The sequence below is a fragment of the Cibotium barometz genome, chromosome 20, assembly GCF_041138505.1.
Source record: "Cibotium barometz isolate CiBa-2024 chromosome 20, ASM4113850v1, whole genome shotgun sequence".
Taxonomy (NCBI): domain Eukaryota; kingdom Viridiplantae; phylum Streptophyta; class Polypodiopsida; order Cyatheales; family Cibotiaceae; genus Cibotium; species Cibotium barometz.
Genome location: NC_141065.1, coordinates 2584456 through 2604863, shown reverse-complemented (window position 1 = coordinate 2604863; position 20408 = coordinate 2584456). Strand labels below are relative to the sequence as shown.

Here is a 20408-nt window from a genome sequence, read left to right as displayed (position 1 = left end):
GACGATATATTTTCAAGAAAAAATGTATAGCATACATGAAAGATAAGATTGTAAAATAAAATAGAAATGAGAAAAAATGTTGAGAAAAATAGAGGAGAAATGTGGGGTGGGTCATAATTTGGAAGAGACGGCGAGGAAATTTGGGAAAAATCAAAACATAAAAGGAAAACTTTGTGAGGGAAATCTTGAGAGGAGATTAGGAAACCAAAACTGAAATGGTGACTTGAGAGAAACAGTGACTCCGCTTTTTTTGGCTAACCATTTCCAGTTACTATGGTTGGGTATATCAAAAAAGTCGCCAGTGTGGGCCTTCCAGATGAATCGGTCTTAGAAGACGCGACACTAACTTGCAGTCAAGTAATCACAACACTTGCATCATTGCTGGCACCACCACCCTGATGTCCTCTCCTGCTGGCTAAGGAGGGCAGAGTTAACCAGCCTTTATGGCATATCATATGTCAAGATGCTACATTATCTTATAATTCTAAAAACATGAAAGAAGGTTCATGCCATACAAAGTTTATGCTTGTATAATTCACATTGCCGAGCAGCTTGAGGCACAAAGCAGAGACAGGCTAGCAATCCTAAACTTGGAAAGAGAAAACCTTGTGCTTTCCATCCTTCAATTTACCCTTGTTTTCAGATTGGCAATGTATCAGCTTTAAGACCTCTCCTCATTTTCGTACCCCTGATGTTAGGCTTGGTTGGCTATTATGAGGATTCAATCAGACAAAACATTTCTATTAGAAGGATGGCTATTTTTTAGTTTCCTTGAGTAGATCCTTCTGTAGTACAAACTCCACCAGAGGCTGCAAAGCAGCCCGGATGCCAATTGGGGACGAATGGGGATTTGAACTCAGGCCCTCCCCATTCTGGAAGAGTTTATTAGATTAATGATTGCGTGCAAAGTCCCCTTGTTACTTTATCATAAGCAGATGTCCTTTCTTTGTGTGGTCTGTTCAAGCACTGTCATAACGTAGAAACATGTTTGTTTCAACAGACCATTAGGCAACCTCGAGTGTATGCATTCTGCATACCAAATAAAGAGAACAACTGTTTCTCCTGACCAGAAATTTGACCTAGATTCCAAAAGTAACATGTAATGATTAGTTTTCAGTATTGTGTAAATTTTAAGTTTACCGTGTGCGTATTGTAAATGGATGCTTTTTTCAAAGGTCGTGTCTTGGGCTTGACCTTTTTTACTTTCTGTAAAAGCTATTATAGCATCTTGAAAAGGAAACCAGCTTTTTATCTAGTTTGACGTGTAAACTTACAAGACAGCAAGGTCAGACAAATCCCCAATGCTCGGCGGTATCCCCCCGTAGATGCTATTTCCACTCAGGTTCCTGTAACATGTGTCATCATCAGAACCAAATAAAGCTGTATACTTTTTTCTTTGCAAGCAAATTTTCAACAAAGTGAAAGGACTTACAGACTCTGAAGTCTTCGCAGGAGAGATATGTCATTGGTTAGAAAGCCCTTTATACCTTGGTTGTCAAGATCTCTGCACCGAAAGATCACATGTGACAGCTAAAATTCAAAAGTAGTTGAACATAAAATCTAAGCCACCATGACAGCACCATCAATCATGGTCTTTAGAACATGGGTCTCATATCATCATTCACAATCACTTTTGACCATTCCATAGCACCATGCTCTAAAAGATTTAGTAACATCAGACTACAAAATAACGCATAGAGATCGCCCCTAAGCCTGGTCAAGGACCAAATTCTTGGACTACTTTTTTGGTCTGGCCATAATCAAGCCCTCCAAAAGAAGTCCTTCGATTGAACGCAACAACCAAGCAACTCATGCACCACACAGCTGTGGGCAATACTTTTTTAGTATGGACACAATCAGGCCTTCCAAAAGAAGTCCTTCAATTAGAGGCAACAACCAAGCAACTCATGCACCACACAGCTGTGGGCAATACTCCAGCTATTATTCCGGTGATGAGACCCGCCAAATCTATGTGCCAGCATTGGTAGATGAGGACTCATGGCAGCTTTGTGCACAGTGATATCTGAGGGTGGCAAGAAAGAAGAAAAAAAAAACAATACCTACAAGAAACTCAAAGGGTCTTTGAGACCAAACAGTAGTACAAAAGTTCCATGAATAGACTAAAAGTCAGCGCATGTAGCAGCAAAAGATGAAACTCCTCATGTAGCGACAGAATGCCAGAGTGAGCTTGAACAAAGTAGCCCGAAACCTCACTGAGTCAATCCCAACAAATGCCATGATCAGGAGGTTGCTGAAAAAGATGGTAGTACCAGAGGACACTGACGAGGAAGAAGCACAGGATACTTCTGAGGACAAAGGATCCAATGATGATGGATAATAAAGACAGCCAAGGAAGCAAGGCACTTGAGGGGCATGTTCCACTCTATCCAAACAAGAAAATATCTGCCAAAAGAGTGTTCTTTTATTTTATTTTATTTTTAAAAAAAAACAAGAAAAGATCCTTCCATTAGTTACCAAAAATACAGCCGAAACGGCTAAGTACGTAACCCAGTCTCAATCAAGGGAGACAAGAAAAACAGTAGGGGACAGAGAGGGGCTCTTCCTCGCTGGCTGGCTGCTCTCGGAGGAGGACTATCACATACAATGGGGGGGAGAAAGAACAGCCAAACAGGTGGCCTGTAAAGCCAAGTAACCTCCCTGTCTCTGACCATGAGGAATGGACTGCTGCTCCAAATTCACAGAAAAGCATCTTGGCAGTTCTGCATATGCTCAGAGCCGCACTCAAAGCTTCTCCCACTAGCCACGGAGGGTGTGTACAATGTCCGTCCATATGCTTTGAATGGACTATGTGGGCAGCATGGTAGTGCCTTCTATGGCCTCGCTGCAGCGAGCACGGCAAATGTGCCATGTTGCTATACTGCTCATGATCTCCCACCTCTGACAAGGGCCTGTGGGTCTCCTCCCTACTGCGGTTGCTGAAAGTAGGGAGGTCGAGATACTGTGGTGAGAGAGGAGATGGGCGAAGACATGTCCCATCTCCTCATATGCTAGGGCCGGTGCTGTCTCCAAGGCCCAGGCTACTGCCCCCTAGGTGATGGTGCGGGCCAACCAAACCTGTTGCATCTTGAGACAATTCCAAAGGCAATGCCGCCGTGACTCCAACGGGTGTCGACATCTAGAACAAAGAGCTAGCTGACCTCCAACTGCCAACCAGGTGCCCACTGCCAAGCTCCTGTGAGCTATTTGCCAAAGGAAAAGATGTGTGCTCTAAGAAAAGAGAAACAATGGAGCAAGAGAGATGCAAAGAGAACTCAATAGACCAAGGGCTTGTGCCCAATTATTGGCTATTGGATTTACAGCTAGGTCGTTATGCTGTCAGTTTGGTTCTCTACAACTAGATCAAAGTCTTTTGTGTTTTGACTCAACTATAAATACAGTAGTTCATTTGGCTTGAGAGAGAGTGTCCTTACTAGTTTGTTCTTGAGAGAAAGAAAGAAAAAGATCTATTAACGTCTAGCCTATGAGACCATGAATAGTACAATGATACCATGGTATACAGTGGAGAATCTCATGGATATGTCTCTGTTGTGATGGTCCTCAGTGCTCTAGGTAGAGGGCGCCAAGCACGTAGGATGGAGTAGGCCTGCCCACTAAGGACTCTTCTCGGACACGAATGTGGCCCTTGTGTATGGCTGGTATGAGCTGATCTCAATGCGGCGATGTTGGCATCGGTGGCTGTTGTGGATGCTTGTGGCGTGAAGAAATCAATGATGGATCTCTGGGCAAGAGCTTGTATGGGCTGACCTTATCTCTCAGCATTTTTCAATACTCCATCCCAAAAGAAAGAAAGATGTTATTAACATCTACGAAAGACCTGAAGGGTCGGTCTATGAGAGAGAGAGAGAGAGAGAGAGAGGCCATCAATTGATTTTGAGAGAGAGGTGGTCAATTTATTTTGAGAAAGAAAGAAAGTTGTATTAACGTCTACAAAAGGCCAACATGACCTATGAGACCAAAAGGTTACATCATGTCCATGAAATACATCATCATGGGTACTAGAAATAAACATCAAAGAAAGTAATAAGACCTGAAATGTCAGATCTGATCCCAAAACAAAAAGTTTCCAGCTCTCATATGACCCTAAAATATCCCGCATAGGACGCTGCAACATGGCACCCGTAGTAAAGCTGGGCCAGCGGGAGAAAGTCTTGGGTGGTGGGAGATGATGGCTTTGATCCTCCTATAGTGACGTGGGCATGGGCAGGGACCACGAGGTCGAGGGCGCCAGGCTCTGCATAGCTCAATGGCTCTATCTAGTGTCACTCCTCTTGGCCAAGCTCCTGCATCAGCCTGAAGGTCGGGTATAGTGGGTGAACCTGCCCTCGTCACTCTGGTCTAGAAGAAGTCGGTGAGAGCTCTCTGTAATGGTCCTCTAACGAGTACCGCTGGTCTAGGCCACAAAAGGAACTCCCTGTGTCTGCGAAGCTCCAGGAGAGAAAGTCCCAAGCATCTCTAGTCTTGGAAATCCATGATCCTAGACCAAATCCATCTGGGAAGAGGCAGTGGAACCTCCCCCTAATTTCATAGTATACTGGGCATCTCCATACATAGTGGGCCTCTGTCTCAGCCTCTGTGTGATAAAGCGGACATATCACGTCCTCTAGTGCAGCCGCCCTCGGCCCATATCTGGCTGTCTCTGCTCTCAACTGATGGGATGAAGTGCGGATCTGTCCAATCGCACATTGCACCCCAAATGACAGATGTGTGTCCATGTAGTTCGGGCATGTGATGAAGTTGTCCTCTGTCAAGCGAAGAAATTTAGAAAATGGTCCCTGTTAAAGGCCATCTTCGTCCCAAGGGGCTGGACGGGTGGGTGCCAAGTCCTCTCAATATCCAGTCTCGCACTGTCCTTCTTGATGACCCTTTTCACCTTTGTGCAGCTGAGAGCAAAGGAGGGCGCCTCTATGCTATACTAGAACGGAGGGAGTGCCTCCATCTGCATGCCATGCATACCAGACCAAGTGCTCACCCGGGCATACCAACACTGCGTGTCTCCGTCTAGTGCCAACTGTCTGGAGGACTCTAGGGCGAGCTAAGGTATCTATCTGGTGGGAGCTCCCATAATCTGTACCAATATGTCACTCTCTGGCAAATAGCCTCTGTCACAATCGGTGAAGCCCCTATCTCCGCCTTTACAATCTCGTGCACTACAGATGGCTTACGTCTAATCATGTGTGAGATCATCATCACTAGCAGCCTCTACATCGGCTTCCACCCTCATATACATCCTTAATCTCTATCTCAGTTGGCTCCTTCCTCCGTCTCCTCCTGTGGTATAAACTAGGACCCCCAAATAGAAGCTCCATATAGTAGTGCGGGTGTGACTAGTGTGTCAAATCGCCAAAGCTTTGTCCTCGGCTCTTGAAACTGTATCTATGAGCATTGCCTCTCAAGTGAGCCCAAGGCTACATAGCGGTGCATCAATCTGGTTTCACATGCCATCCGCATAGAGAAACACAGTCCAATAAAAGTGATCCCAAGGTATACATAAGAGGTCACATGCTCCACTGACTCCCCACTATATGTAAACTATTGTGCAGATCTGCGTATCCACTACGAGGAGGTGTTAAAGATCATGACCTTGGTCTTCCCAAGGTTTACAGTGAGGTCCCGATCCTCGCAAAAGGCTTGTAATGCATCCAAATGTCTCTGCAGCCCCTCTGGTGAGTCAGAAATGAGGACAATGTCATCTACATACAATAGAATGGGTATCAAAACTCCTGCCAAAAGTGCTCCTAGACCTCTGTGTCTGTCTATGTAGTCAAACACCTACTCAATGTAGAGCCCAAATAGAGTGGGAGATAAGGGATAGCCCTGTTTCACCCTCATAGTGCTATGTATGTCCTCTGATTCCCCCCCTGGGGCCTGCACTCTGCCAATGGCATACTCATAGAGTGTGAGGATCCCCTGCAATCTCCTCATCAATCTAGCCCGTGGGACTGTGTCAAAAGCCTTGCAGAAATCCACAAAGCAGCAGTATATCCAGTGCCCATGTGCTCTCCCCTCCTCAATGATACCCCGTAATGTGAAGATGTGGTCCAGTGTGGAGTGCCCTCTCCGGAAACCTGCCTGCCCTGGTGCTCTGAGTCTCTACTCCTCCGCCCATCTGCTGAGCTCGTGCTCCAAGATTGATCCATAAATCTTGGCCAATGTGTGACCAATCATAATAGTCATGTAGCTGCCGGGATCCATGGGGTCACCTACTTTCAGAATGGGCACAATGATATTAGCAGACCCACTAGCGAGGAAACCCTCGCATAGGGCCCTGTTAAACATATGAATCAGAAGTGGAGCCAACACATCCCTCACATGTGAGAAGTGCTCGGAAAATCAGCCCATCATGATCCTGTGCTCTCCCATTCTGCATTCTGTCAATAGCATCTCTCACCATGCTCAAGTGGGAGGAGTGGGGGGGGGGGCGTGGTTGTCCGGGGACATGGTAAAGGGAGGTGGCGTATGCATGCCATATGTCGGGTGAGGTGATCGGGGTCGGTGGGCGACGATCCTAGAAGAGCCTCCAGGCCTCCTTACAGTCCCGTCCCAGAAACAACTGGTACAGCGCTTGCTCAAGGTGGACAGCGGATGATCTGTCCTGCAAAAACAGTGGGCCCTTTTTTTAATCAAAAATTTGGGCTCAATGAATGCAGAATGGAAGGAACAACACCAACTAAGGCACCCAAGTGGCGGTGCCAACTAAAGATGTGAGGGCCAAAGAGGCGGCCCATAAGCCGACCAGTACCCAAGACGGCCAACCAGCACGAACAGAAGCCAAAAAACGGCACTTAGTGCTCAGGAAGAGACAGGGAGAGCCCAGTGCACTTGGCACCAGGGCAACCAGAGATGACCAAGACCCACCAGAAAGCAGGCTACGACAGAGCCCAGGCAACCACGCAGAGCAGCCGACGAGCACAGCTAAGGGGAAGGAGCCCACACACGCAAAAAAGTTTAAATAAGGTTGTGGAAAGCCCCAAGTTGTTTATTTTATTCATATTGCAATGTTTGAGGATTTTTGTTCAGTGTACAATGTATGGGAATGATCTTGTAAGCCACTGCACGAGTAAAACCCCTTAAGTGGAGCTCATCACTACACGATTCAAAAGCACAGAAGAATCTCTACCATAGCACATATAATCAAGAGGTCACATCTTGTTGGTCATTCCAAAGGTTATAGGAGATACCCAATAGGATGGATTTTGTGACCAGAGATTAGTCAAGAAAAATCAATTCCATCCTGTCTTGGGGCTAATAGAAGCTTGAAATCCGGCCAATCATTAATAAATTCATGGGATGAGGTCCTTTTTTTTTAAGTTGGATTTTAAAGAGGAAGTCGTTGAATGGTTTTGGCCTCTGTTCTCACCAGCTACTCCATAGGGAACACTCGAGTGAGGGCTTCAACCATAACACTGAAGCACTTACGAAACACTCCTGCTCTGCTCACAATCCAAAGCAACTTCCTCTCTGCTCAGCTCTAACTGTGGATTCCTTCAGCCTTCTTAGTTTATCTTGCTGATCGGCTATTCAAAGCCCTGTATATTCTCTATCTTCCCAGCTTAAAATTCTCCAAGCCCTCCCAAGTCTTCGCATGCTACACACAGGCTTTGTTGTACCTGCACCCTCTTCTCTGTCCAGTTGAAGGGTTTTGCTGGCTGCCCTCCTTCCGAGATAATCAATGTTGACTAGCACAGATGAAAGCTTCTTGTTGGTGGCAGAGGCTGTGTGAAAACCAGCCCAAAAAGGCATTTTAATTGGCATTTTTTGTCTTGTGCTGCTGGCCAACAGCCCTTATCTGGGCCGACCAGCAGCCCAACCCCATATATAAAGATGCGCTTCATAATTCAGATAAATGATCCCATAATAAAAACAAATATCAACCAATCACCTGCGCTCTACGCCCTGTGTGCTGCAGCAGCCCAGCAAGTAACATCTTCATCAACAACTGTTGCCAGCTGCTCTACCCTCTGCACACAGCAGCAGCAGCCCGGTAAATCATCGCATCCATCCCATGCTGTTCAGCAGCGCTCAGCAGCAGCGTTTTCTGCCTCTGTATCTACAGTTACATCATCGACACTTCTGCAGCAGCGTTCTGCCCCTGTTCGCTGCCCTTGATCAGTCTCCTGCAGCTTTCAGCCATCTGTTCGCTGCTCCTGCATGCAGCCCGGGTGTCACCTAGACAGCCCTTGACCCTGCATTCTGCTGCCCACTACAGCCTCATCATCAGCTTCTGCATTTTGCTCCTGTGCAGCCACAGCAGTCCTCTGGCAGCCACCCAGCCCTGCTCCTGCAGATCCAGCAGCACCCTGTATCTCCTTCGATCTCTACATCTTCTCAAAGTGCCACCACTGTCCCCAACGCGAGCGTTCATCATCGACCAAGCATCTTGCTTCAACATTGTCTTTGCTTCTTCATCGGTCTACTACTCACAAGCCACCTCACATCAGAGGGCCTCTTGTACTGGATTACATTCTTCATTATACATACACTCACTCATCCATTTCATGCTGTGCTGATTTGTTATGATCTCTTGCACATCTGGCCCTTTCGTCCTTTTGCCCTCACATGGTATCAGAGCTATCGTGAGCAAAGGGATTGAAGACCTCGAGAGCACACAGCATGGATCGTCTACCCATGATTCCGGAGGACCCGTCTTTGTCACCAAATGTTGATTCTCCTAGACCACATGGAGGATGGGACTTCTCACTCATTGGAGAGCCCCGTTCGAGGTCTTACATTGGGAGACGACCAACATGTCTACACCTACTCACCCTCTACACCTTTGGCATCTCTTCCTTCTTCTCCGAGCTTATCAGACTTCGCTTCCAGAGGGGGATACTTGCCTAAAGCCAGTGTGCCAGTACTGGACCCCGGTATCCAGCCTCATCTGGAGAGCCCTACTACGCAGCCTAGCCGACAGCCTGGACTTCGGTTTGGTTCTCTCTCTCAGGGAGGACAAGTACCACCATGGTCGTCCGGAGATCCATTGTCATCGACTCAGCCAGAGAACGCGTCAGGTTCGTATGTACCTTTGAGTGCTTATGTGCCTAACACTACCTCGGTGTCTTCTTCTGTAGCACAGGTTCAACATATGGTACCAACAACTACCCTCGATCCCTAGAGTAATGTGAACCCGAATAGAGGAGGGTCTACGAGCAGAGTACGCTCCCAGATTACTGATGTACATGGAGGTAACATTGTTTGCTCTTCTGGTTCACCTTCTATTCCTGCCCCTAATGTGTTTTGGAATACTACACAACCACAAGCACAAAACCCTCCCACCCAACCCATGTTTCTTCCTCCTAGTGTTGGCATGCAACCATTACCGGCCGCACCACCACAAGGACCTACGTATGGGTTTTACCCCACACAAGGATCTCTCAACACTATGCCTCCCGATACTGTGTCGCCAGCCAGCATTCCGGGGTATCACGTAGTTTACCAACCCGTCTCAGGCACTACACCAGTACCAACTTATGTGCCTACCCAAGGATTTGTGCCTCAGCCAGGTATTCCACTTGCACTAAGTGCCCAGCCTTATATCCCTTCTTATGGAGTACCCTTGCCAAGTCCTACACCTGTGCCAGGTATTAGTGGATATTCTACAGTTCCACCTAACCCTCTACACTCCGGATATGGGTACCAGCCATCCTGGACCCCACCACCTCCTTCCCTTCATGTTTCTATGTCCAGAAATGCTTTCACAAAAAAGACTTGTTTCAATGGGTCTAATTACACTATCTAGGGTAACCTTATGGAACAGGTTTTCACTTCCTAAGGTTCTTGGAACCTCGTGAAGGGACTTGAACCGAAACCCCACCCCTCACTAGCACCTCCTAAAGTCATCCGCTATTGGGAAGCTAGGAATGCCACTGCCATAGTGGAGCTCATGCAAGGCCTTCTACCGGAGTTTCATTCACAACTCCAACAGTTCCCCTATGTCTCTGACAGATGGGCACACCTTGCAGAGAGCGATGCAACACGTGATCACACGTGTCGCATCGATCTCGAGCATCAAATCCAAAAATTCTCTATTAAAAAGGGGGACGACCCGAAAGTTAAGGTTGTTGAATATTGGACCCCGGCGCCTTAACATGGAGCACGCCACCACTGGCTCCGCCAAGTCTCAGGATGACCAGGTCATCACATTACTAAACAAGTTGCCACCTAGTTTCTTTACTTTTGTCACACAGACCATTAGTTTAAAACCTATGCCTAACCTATATGAGTGAGTGCCAACTCCTGCGCTTCGCTCCGTTGCATGACCAATTTCACCCCAAGAAGTCATCTTCTTCCTCCTCTACCCAAGAGGGGGCCCTTTCCAATACCACCTCTACGCAAAAAGGGCAGCAAGGGAAGGGGAACAGCCCAGGTAATCAAGGCAACACCACAAATTCCAAAAACTCTGCCTCAACACGCACTCCCTACTAGCAGAATATTCCTTAAAAGAATAGATATTGCACTCATTGCCAAATGTCTGGACATGTTGATGATGAGTGTGGCATCAAAGCCATGGAAAACAGAGGCACCAACCCCAACACCACTAACTCGAATCACCAAAATAACCAAGGTGGTGGCAATGCCCCACATTGGCGGTCGAGAGGGGGTAATACTCTAGCACCTACTCTGCAAGCTCCCCCACACTCCCCCACCAAGGAACCAGCAACAAGACACTGGTACGAATTGGCCTAGATCTTCTCAGTGGCGAACCTCTAGTCAGGTCGCTCAAGGTCCCCCCCCCCCCCCCCCCCCCCCCCCCCTAGTCAGTATCCTTTGCCACCCCGAAAGTCTAATTGGTCATCACTTACACCACATCCCCACCCCTCGGCCAATGTCGCTCAAGCCACATCTAAGGTTTGACTCTGGCCACTCTTTCGAAAGGAAGAATAAACAACGGGCTAGACAAGGCAATCAACGTGTGGAAGCTTCTGCTCAAGCCACATCTAAGGTTGACTCTGGCCACTCTTCCGAAAGGAAGAATAAACAACGGGCTAGACAAGGCAATCAGCGTGTGGAAGCTTCTGCTCTCGTTCGGATCTGTCAGTTACCTGATGATCCATCTATGCCCATCATCGAAGCCCGCCCAACTCTTCCCTGTGACCATCCGGTCACTTGGATAGTTAACAGTGGAGCTACACATCATATGGCACGCAATGCCAACATTTTCATCTCTCAACGTCCTGCTAAGGGTGAAGTTCGATGTGGCAACAACACACTGATGCCCATCGAATCTATTGGCACCGTCTTATTTCACACAAACAGAGGCCCCAACCAAGCAACCTTGGACAATGTCTATCTTGTTCCTTACTTGGGCCTCAACTTACTTTTTGTATCCTAGCTGACCCAACTCGATCATGGAGTTTACTTCAACAAGCAAGTTGTCGAGGTGATTGATGAGATTACCGGTCTTGTTGTTGACCGAGATCAAGCAGAGAAGGATGGCTTATACCGGATGTCTACTTTTTTATTTGAGCCATCTTCCGAGGGTTCTGAATTTCATAAGGTCTATTCCTATGTGACTAGAACTCCTTCGGACACTGAACGACTATGGCACTATCGCTATGGTCACTTGCCCTATGACATGCTCAATGAGTTGTTTAGGAACCAGTTGGTTGAAGGCATACCCCGCCTCAAACTGACCAAGGATGTCTGCCAACCATGTCAAATGAATAAGCAACATTATACACCGTTCCCACATCATGCTACTCATCGTGCTCATGGTATCCTCAAGTTGATTCACTTCGACTTGAGTGGGTAATCCCCAACCTCCTTGGATGGGTCTCTCTACTACATGCTGATTGTAAATGACTATTCGAGGTACATGTGGGTGTATTTCCTGAAGCATTAATCAGATGCCTTCCAATACTTTACCACGTGGGTTCGGTTAGTCACTAACCAAATGGGCGTCTCGATTGGGATTGCTTGACAATGGTGGTGAGTTTCTCTCCCATCAATTTGCCGAGTTCTTGCAAGAGCAGGGCATTCAACGCCAACTCACCTCCACCAACTCCCTCTCACAAAATGGAGTGGTCGAGCGCAAGAACCAAACCGTTATGGATATGGCACGCTCCATACTCTTTGCAGTAGAGCTACCTCAACGCCTTTGGTCAAAATCAGTCAACACTACGGTGTACCTTCTAAACCGTTGCCCCACGGTCCTTGTCTCTCACAGGATCCCATTTGAGGCATTTTATGGTGACAAACCTATTGTTTCCCATCTTCGTGTCTTTGGACACCCACACTCCAAATGATAGGAGGGGCAAGCTTGAGCCAAGGAGTGAGTTGCTCATTTTTGTGGGCTCCTCTTCTGAATCAAAGGCTTACAAGGTTTTTGATCCAGGTTCCAACAAACTCTTCATTCGTCAAGACATTGTCTTTGATGAGCAGAACTTACTTTGCCTTCCACTGCCCATACCACCCAATCAAGATTCTCCAACTATGCCACATGAACCCAATCAATCGATTATTAGTCCGCCACTTGAGGAGCCTTCCTCCTCTCGACAACCACCTAGGGACCCTTTACCCCCTGGTACCAACAGACCATGTGGGATTCAAGCATGCTTCCCCACGATACCCCCTTGGATGGTCCTCGTCGGTCCACCAGGCTCACTCGTTGTGCCTCATTTGCCTCTATGTTTTCAGCAGACTATGTGGAGCATGATGAGCCAACATCGTGGCAAGAGGCAATCAAATAGCCAGCCTGGAAACACGCTATGGAGCAAGAACTTGAAAGCATTGACCATAATGGCACGTGGTCCCTTGTGAATCACCCTCATCATAAGAAGGTCATTGAAACCAAATAGATTTTTCACACCAAATTTAAAGCCGATGGTACCTTGGACAAGTACAAAGCCCAGCTTGTAGTGCAAGGCTTTCACCAAAAAGAAGGCATTGACTTCGACGAGACCTTCGCATCTACAGCTCGAACGACGACCATCTGTCTCTTACTCAATCTTGCCGCACAACACAAATGGCCAATCTACCAGATGGATGTCAAGAGTGCCTTCCTAAATGGCATTCTCGAGAATGAAGTCTATGTTGACCAAACTCCGGGCTTCCCGCTCCCCGGGTATGAGGACAAAGTCTTCCGCCTGCATAAAGCTCTTTATGGGCTTCAGCAAGCCCCCCGTGCGTGGTATCATCGCATCAACAAATTTTTACACAGCCAAGGTTTTCAACCATCCCACTATGATCCCAATATCTATATCCACACAAATCAGGGGATGGTGTGCTACCTAGTCTTGTATGTCAATGATCTTATCATCTCTAGTTCAAATCAAGCCAAAGCGATTGATATCATGGCATAGCTAAGACAAACATTTGAGATGACTGATCTCAGTCCTCTCTCATATTTCCTTGGCATGGAGGAGGTCCAACATCCTGATGGTATCTTTGTGTCACAACAAAAGTATTGTCTTCAATAATCACTTCCTATTTTCCTAATGGTGCTATCCCTGTGGCCACTGGATCCAACCATCATACTTACAAAGGAATAGGACTCACTGCCACATGAAGAGCGAGCCTACTGACAAGTGGTTGGGAAACTCATATGGCTCACTAACTCTAGACCTAACATTTAATTTTGCACATCCATTTTAAGTCAATATTTCAATGCTCTCAAGGAGCCACATTGGAGTTCACGATGAGGCTTGTTCGCTATCTGGGGGTACCTATCTGTTCGGACTTCACTTCAATCGTGGGATCACCCTGCGTGGTTACATGGACTCCGACTGGGTTGGTGATATCGATTCCTAGCGTTCTCATGGTGGTAGTTTGTACTCACTTGGATCTAGCCCTTTCTCTTCGTCTACCAAGGACACTGTTGCAAGTTCTTCAGCTGAGGCCGAGTACTGGGCCCTCTATGACGCCACCACTGAGGCTATGTATCTCCATCAGCTTCTTGAGGAGATGCGTGTTCCTATGGACACAGCCACTACCATCTTCTCTGACAGTCAGAGTGCGATTGCCCTCGCCGGCAATCCTATTTTTTCTAACCGTACCAAACATGTTGGTGTCCATTTTCATTTTACCAGGAAACAGGTTGAGCTTGGTACTATCAAGCTCCAGTACATTCCTACGGCGGACAACCATGCCGATATTCTTACAAAGTCCGTCAACCGGCCCATCCTCGAGCGTCTTCGCAAGCGGATCGGCATCGGTCCTCCACCATCACCCTCTGCATCTTGAGAGGGGGACCATCCTCTCCATTTGGATTATCATTGTTAGGCACATGAGTAAGTGAAAACCCCATGAGGGCACTCCTCATGCGAAAACCCGCTGCGTAGCATTTACCATCTTGCATACCCTTTGCATCGCGTTCTGTTTTTTGTGTTTGGGGCGCATGTATGAATGAAAACCCAAAAGCGCATTCATGCATGTGAAAACCTCTTGCATTGTGTTATAGCCCAAACTCAAAAGACTCTACAAAAGACAAAGAGCGCATGATCTACACCCGCAACAACCAAACCCCACATACTTCTTCATGTTCCTCTTCACCCACTTACCACTCATCTTCTTTCATGGTGCCCTTTTGGCCTGAGAGGGCCTGTGTGCTGCAGCAGCCCGGCAAGCAACATCTTCATCAACAACTGTTGCCGGCAGCTCTACCCTCTGCACAAAGCAGCAGCAGCCCAGTAAATCTTCGCATCCATCCCATGCTGTCCAGCAGCGCTCAGCAGCGACATTTTCTGCCTCTGTATCTACAGTTACATCATTGACACTTCTGCAGCAACGTTCTGCCCCTGTTCGCTGCCCTTGATCGCGACATACCTGCAGCACTACATCAGCAGTCTCCTGCAGCTTTCAGCCATCTGTTTGCTGCTCCTGCACGCAGCCCGGGTGTCACCATCGACAGCCCTTGACCCCTGCGTTCTGCTGCCCACTACAGCCTCATCATCAGCTTCTGCGTTTTGCTCCTGTGCAGCCACGGCAGTCCTCTGGCAGCCACCCAGCCCTGCTCCTGCAGATCCAGCAGCACCCTGTATCTCCTTCCATCTCTACATCTTCTCGGAGTGCCACCACTGTCCCCGACGCGAGCCTTCATCATCAACTGAGCCTCTTGCTTCGACATTGTCTTTGCTTCTTCGTCGGTCTACTACTCAGAGTCACCTCACATCAGAGGGCCTCTTGTACTGGATTACATTCATCATTATACATACATTCATTCATCCATTTCATGCTGTGTTGATTTGTTCTGATCTCTCGCACATCTGGTCATTTCGTCCTTTTGCGCCCTCACAGAGGCCAGATGCAAATTGAACGGAGGAAGGGTGCACAGCATCAACAACAAATAAGGATCACAAGATCCTGTATGAAGAGGCTTTGTTAACGCTGTGGAGTAGGTACAGATGCCAAAAAAGCATTGCCTGCAAGGAAGCTCAATAGAAGTAGAGAGGGACGGTAGACTCCACATAGCTTTAAGCCTCTGCAGGCGACTTGTAATTACAGGAGCTTTAAGACTCACACACTGCCATAATTAGAAGCCCCCACAGTCAATCTGTGACTAGAGAAGCTGTTCCATATATACCTTGAAACTCTGCTCAAAGAACACGGACGATCCTTTTTAATTATGACTGGAATTCAACAGTTACAATCAGGAACAATACTTACAATCCATCAATAGACCAGCTTCTTCTGTCATAATCAAATTGGCAATCCACTCCATTCCAAGGGTGTTCTTGAGGAACACATGGATCACCATTCCACCCTAACCTCATGGGCAAACCGGCAGATTTCTTCATTGACTGCAAAGCCCAGACTGCATATACCAATACACAAATATTAGCCAGCATTAAAAATTTCCACAAACACATGAATGAAACAGATGCAAAGACAAGCACCTTCTTGATCTGTTGTTTTGTACTCTGTCCGTATGACCTCGAAGATCTCAAAACCATTGACAAGGATGCCACCTTGAAGTGGACTGAACGTAAGAGTCAGGAACCTTCCATCAATTGGTAGGAACGCGTTGAGTACAACTCCAGTGTAGGGCTTTCCAGCCCTGCCTATGATGTCGAACTCACTAAAGATGGGATTCCCATTGACAGAGATGTCAAAGACCCTCTGCTCTTTCTCTGTAATTTCTGGATCAATCTCAGCAAAGTAAAACCATATTGAATAGTTTTGATTCGGTTCAACCTCAAGAATATAGGATAAGCCAGAGCCTGGTGAGGTTTTTGATGCTGACTGGTAGACTGCTTCAGGAACTAGATTTGGTGCTTCAGATGCACCTTGTATGCTGTTTGTTGTACTTACTGACATGCTCAACCCCGTGTCCAAGTCTTTATCTGTGGCCCAATAACGATCGCCACCCCATATGTTGGCACTATAATCTACCCCATATTTTGACTCTTTTGAGCCACAGCTAATTCGTCGTACAGTCTTGAGGATAGTATAGTTCTGTTTGATATCATATGCATCATCTAAAATTTGAAGGGATTCTATGGATAGCACTGAAGGATTGCCATGACCTGTGCTGTGAAAACATATAGTAGCTGCCTCATCGGTTATGAAGGCTCTGAATTCTGCATAGGAGAGATCAGGAGTGTAGCTCCAGCCTTGCTTCAGGGAATGCACAAGTGTTCCTTCAAGAGAAATATCATAAAGTGGCTCTTTGTTTGAATTATCAGCTTGGCCAAAGGCAAAGAAAAGCCTGATCACATAGTGTCCATTTGGCACAGTCAGGTTGTAGCAATTTTCGGGTCCATCAGACATCTGGAAGTACCTAAGGTTGTTTAGGTCAGCAGGGGCATATCCACTGCGAACTGATGCATTTGCTGCACTCCCCCCAGAGTAAAATTCATCTTTTGACCACATGACATTTGTACCAGGTGGTATTATGCTCTGAGAAGATCCACAGCTGATACGGATGGTAAACGGAGGATCTGCAACTTGAGAATTGCCCATCATAACCAGTTTGTTTGGTTGTGGCCTTTTAACATACATTGCGAAATTCCATCATGCATTGTACATGGTATACATTGGGAATCCCATCATGCATCTATTGTAAAGTGTTCCAAAGATCACGTGCTAAGGGCATAGATTTAAGCTTGCTATGATGTTTAAACTTGCAGTGAATAATTATATCCAGAGCTCATAAAACATTTAGGCATCCCATGCTTGAACTTTAGCTAAACTAACAAAAGACTCATTTTTGCAAAAGACAAAAAAAAAAACCAACAGTATCAACATGCAATCGGCAAGCATAAGATTCCTAGAAGTTTTCCATGTAACTGTGCCCCCTAGCATGTCAGAGGATATCTGTGGTCACACAGATTACATGTAGAGGCAGGTCTAGAAGGTACATTAACAAGGAAGAATAGAGCACTCCTATTATGCAGGAATGCATAGGAGGTAGAGAAAAAGATAGCACTATACTCTGCTGCCCACCATACTATGAGGCGCGACGACAATATCCCTCTCTTCAAAAAGGGGTCTGGTCTCTTCCATCATTAGGGCCAATGATGTGTGGCTCTCTTCTTTATGAGATTTGTAAGCATCCAGACAAACTTAACTGAAAACACAATAGTCACGAGGACCACCCAATTCCAGATACATGACATATGACACTGACAAATAGTGTCACCCAGTCAACACTCTCAAGGGATCCCTCCCAATTGAGACATCTCTCAGACTTACAGCATCTCGCAGACTGGGAGCTTATAAAGCCAAACCAAGTATCTAAAGTAGGTTATTAGAGAGCTCCGAGAAGGTCATGGGATCAACAACCCAAGTGGATGCAATACGCTCTATTAATGAGAAGAGCACATTAACAAGGAAGAACAGAGCACTCCTATTATGCAGGAATGCATAGGAGGTAGAGAAAAAGATAGCACTATACTCTGCTGCCCACCATACTATGAGGCGCGACGACAATATCCCTCTCTTCAAAAAGGGGTCTGGTCTCTTCCATCATTAGGGCCAATGATGTGTGGCTCTCTTTTTGTTATGAGATTTGTAAGCATCCAGACAAACTTAACTGAAAACACAATAGTCACGAGGACCACCCAATTCCAGATACATGACATATGACACTGACAAATAGTGTCACCCAGTCAACACTCTCAAGGGATCCCTCCCAATTGAGACATCTCTCAGACTTACAGCATCTCGCAGACTGGGAGCTTATAAAGCCAAACCAAGTATCTAAAGTAGGTTATTAGAGAGCTCCGAGAAGGTCATGGGATCAACAACCCAAGTGGATGCAATACGCTCTATTAATGAGAAGAGCACATTAACAAGGAAGAACAGAGCACTCCTATTATGCAGGAATGCATAGGAGGTAGAGAAAAATATAGCACTATACTCTGCTGCCCACCATACTATGAGGCGCGACGACAATATCCCTCTCTTCAAAAAGGGGTCTGGTCTCTTCCATCATTAGGGCCAATGATGTGTGGCTCTCTTCTTTATGAGATTTGTAAGCATCCAGACAAACTTAACTGAAAACACAATAGTCACGAGGACCACCCAATTCCAGATACATGACATATGACACTGACAATTAGTGTCACCCAGTCAACACTCTCAAGGGATCCCTCCCAATTGAGACATCTCTCAGACTTACAGCATCTCGCAGACTGGGAGCTTATAAAGCCAAACCAAGTATCCAAAGCAGGTTATTAGAGAGCTCCGAGAAGGTAATGGGATCAACAACCCAAGTGGATGCAATACGCTCTATTTATCAACCACTCTTCACTTGAAAAGAAACAAGGAAGACCTGGAAAGGTCTTTTATTATTAATGCACATGTTGCTTCATGTGAGGCCAAAAGAAAATTAGCACCAACTTCTCCAAAGTAAGGCCTCATGATGGCATCCCAGATGCTCCTAAAAAAGCACATGCCTGAAGTCCCCATCTTTGACCACAGGCATACAGTCCTTGTACAACCATTCATTCTCTATGGCATCCTCTATCTCCATGTCTGAACTCACTTCTGCCACAACCCTGCAAAGTATGGATTACAGGAGAACTTTGCCTTCACTGCCTCAAAGTAAGCACTACCAGAAGACAAGGTGTGGTCCCCAACTTAAAATTTTAGCAAACCAATCTCCTTGCTGAGCATACTGTGAGGCTCCAACCCACCTGCCCTCAGGTCCTCGACCGCTTGGCATGCATGGATTGCCTCTACTAGTATGCATGCAGAAGTGAGGAAAACTGCATGGTTTTAAAGGCTTTGGCATTGCAGACAGGGATAGAGGTGGGCCCTACTCACCCCAGCTCCAATGTGGACACAAATCTGGAGTTTGCCAAAGTGGTCCTCCCATGGAGTTGGCCACCCCACCCCACCCCCTAGCGTTGCTTGTACCATGTGATGGGCTTTAACAATAAATCACCATAAGTCAACGAGCAAAACAATCAATAGAAAGTAGATCTGACATACTTTAGAACCTTCCTTGCTTTAAGGTTTTCAACTAGTATGTTTATTGTAATGTTTTGATGTTAGAAGCTAAACACTATGGTAGTGAAGCCCACTCGGCCTTCACTGCAGAATCTACGTTTGCCCTACACTACAGATTGTACATCACATTAACTGATACTCATAATACCTAAAGCATGCAATGCAAATAAAACTTCGGATTTTTTTTGGGTTAAGTAAAGCATAAATTTACATTTGAATTTGAAGATGGATTGTGAGCAAACCTGCCATGTTTTGGGCGTAAACTTGTCCGTGTGTAGCAAGAATGTATAAGAGACCCACGATGAGAAGGTCCTCTCCCATTGTAAAGCAAATGCCTGCACGATCTCAATTCAGATTCCCCAAATGGTGAGGGGGAGCCACTGAGCTTTGCATCTGTGAAGCAGCATTACAATTGCATGAGCTAGAGATGATGGGTTTCGTCAAACATATGCTTCTTCTGTTGGGCCGGCAAAGGAATCGAGCGAGAACACACACACAAATACAAATAATAAGCAAGCTTACTTAGCCAACTAATAACCAGCTTAGCAAACTCATGAATGAAATAAATATTATATATTACCAGTATATACAGCTTTGAACACACGTAAGCAATGTAATTAACCCTTTTGAAAATTTTGCCCTTCTCATTTCACTTTGAATTCCCTTTTTGTCACATCTTTGTCTTTTGCTTTCTTCCAACAACTGTTAAAGTTAATGGACCTCTATGTAGTTGCATTTATAAGAAGTCTCTATCGTGCAAATAAAGAAAACACATTTCTCCTACTTTCATCACATTTCTCCTACTTTGATCACTCGACCCCTTATAAAGTGGCATTTATTTAAGATCTTCATTTCATGTGAAGAGACCTCCTTATTTTCTCACTTGGTTTTGCATGTATCTTACTGCTTAACCTAATACATATTTAACTTTCAATCTTCATGATTTTACTCTTGCTACTTATTACTAGGAGTATGAGCAACTTAAAAAATTGCCCTTC

General features: G+C 46.1%; 1 protein-coding gene across 1 annotated transcript in view; it reads right to left on the bottom strand.

Moving 5' to 3' along the window:
• Window positions 1-19996, bottom strand: part of RLP4 (receptor like protein 4) — an 80558-nt gene extending 60562 nt beyond the window's left edge. Inside the window, exons 1-5 of the mRNA XM_086814339.1 lie at window positions 19653-19996; window positions 15852-16895; window positions 15622-15769; window positions 1433-1504; window positions 1275-1346 (exon numbers count right to left, since the gene is read on the bottom strand). Coding sequence (XP_086670465.1) covers window positions 1275-1346; window positions 1433-1504; window positions 15622-15769; window positions 15852-16895; window positions 19653-19731 — 1415 coding nt within the window. The 5' untranslated portion in view covers window positions 19732-19996. The remainder of the gene's footprint in view (window positions 1-1274; window positions 1347-1432; window positions 1505-15621; window positions 15770-15851; window positions 16896-19652) is intronic.
• Between the last annotated feature and the right edge of the window lie 412 nt (window positions 19997-20408).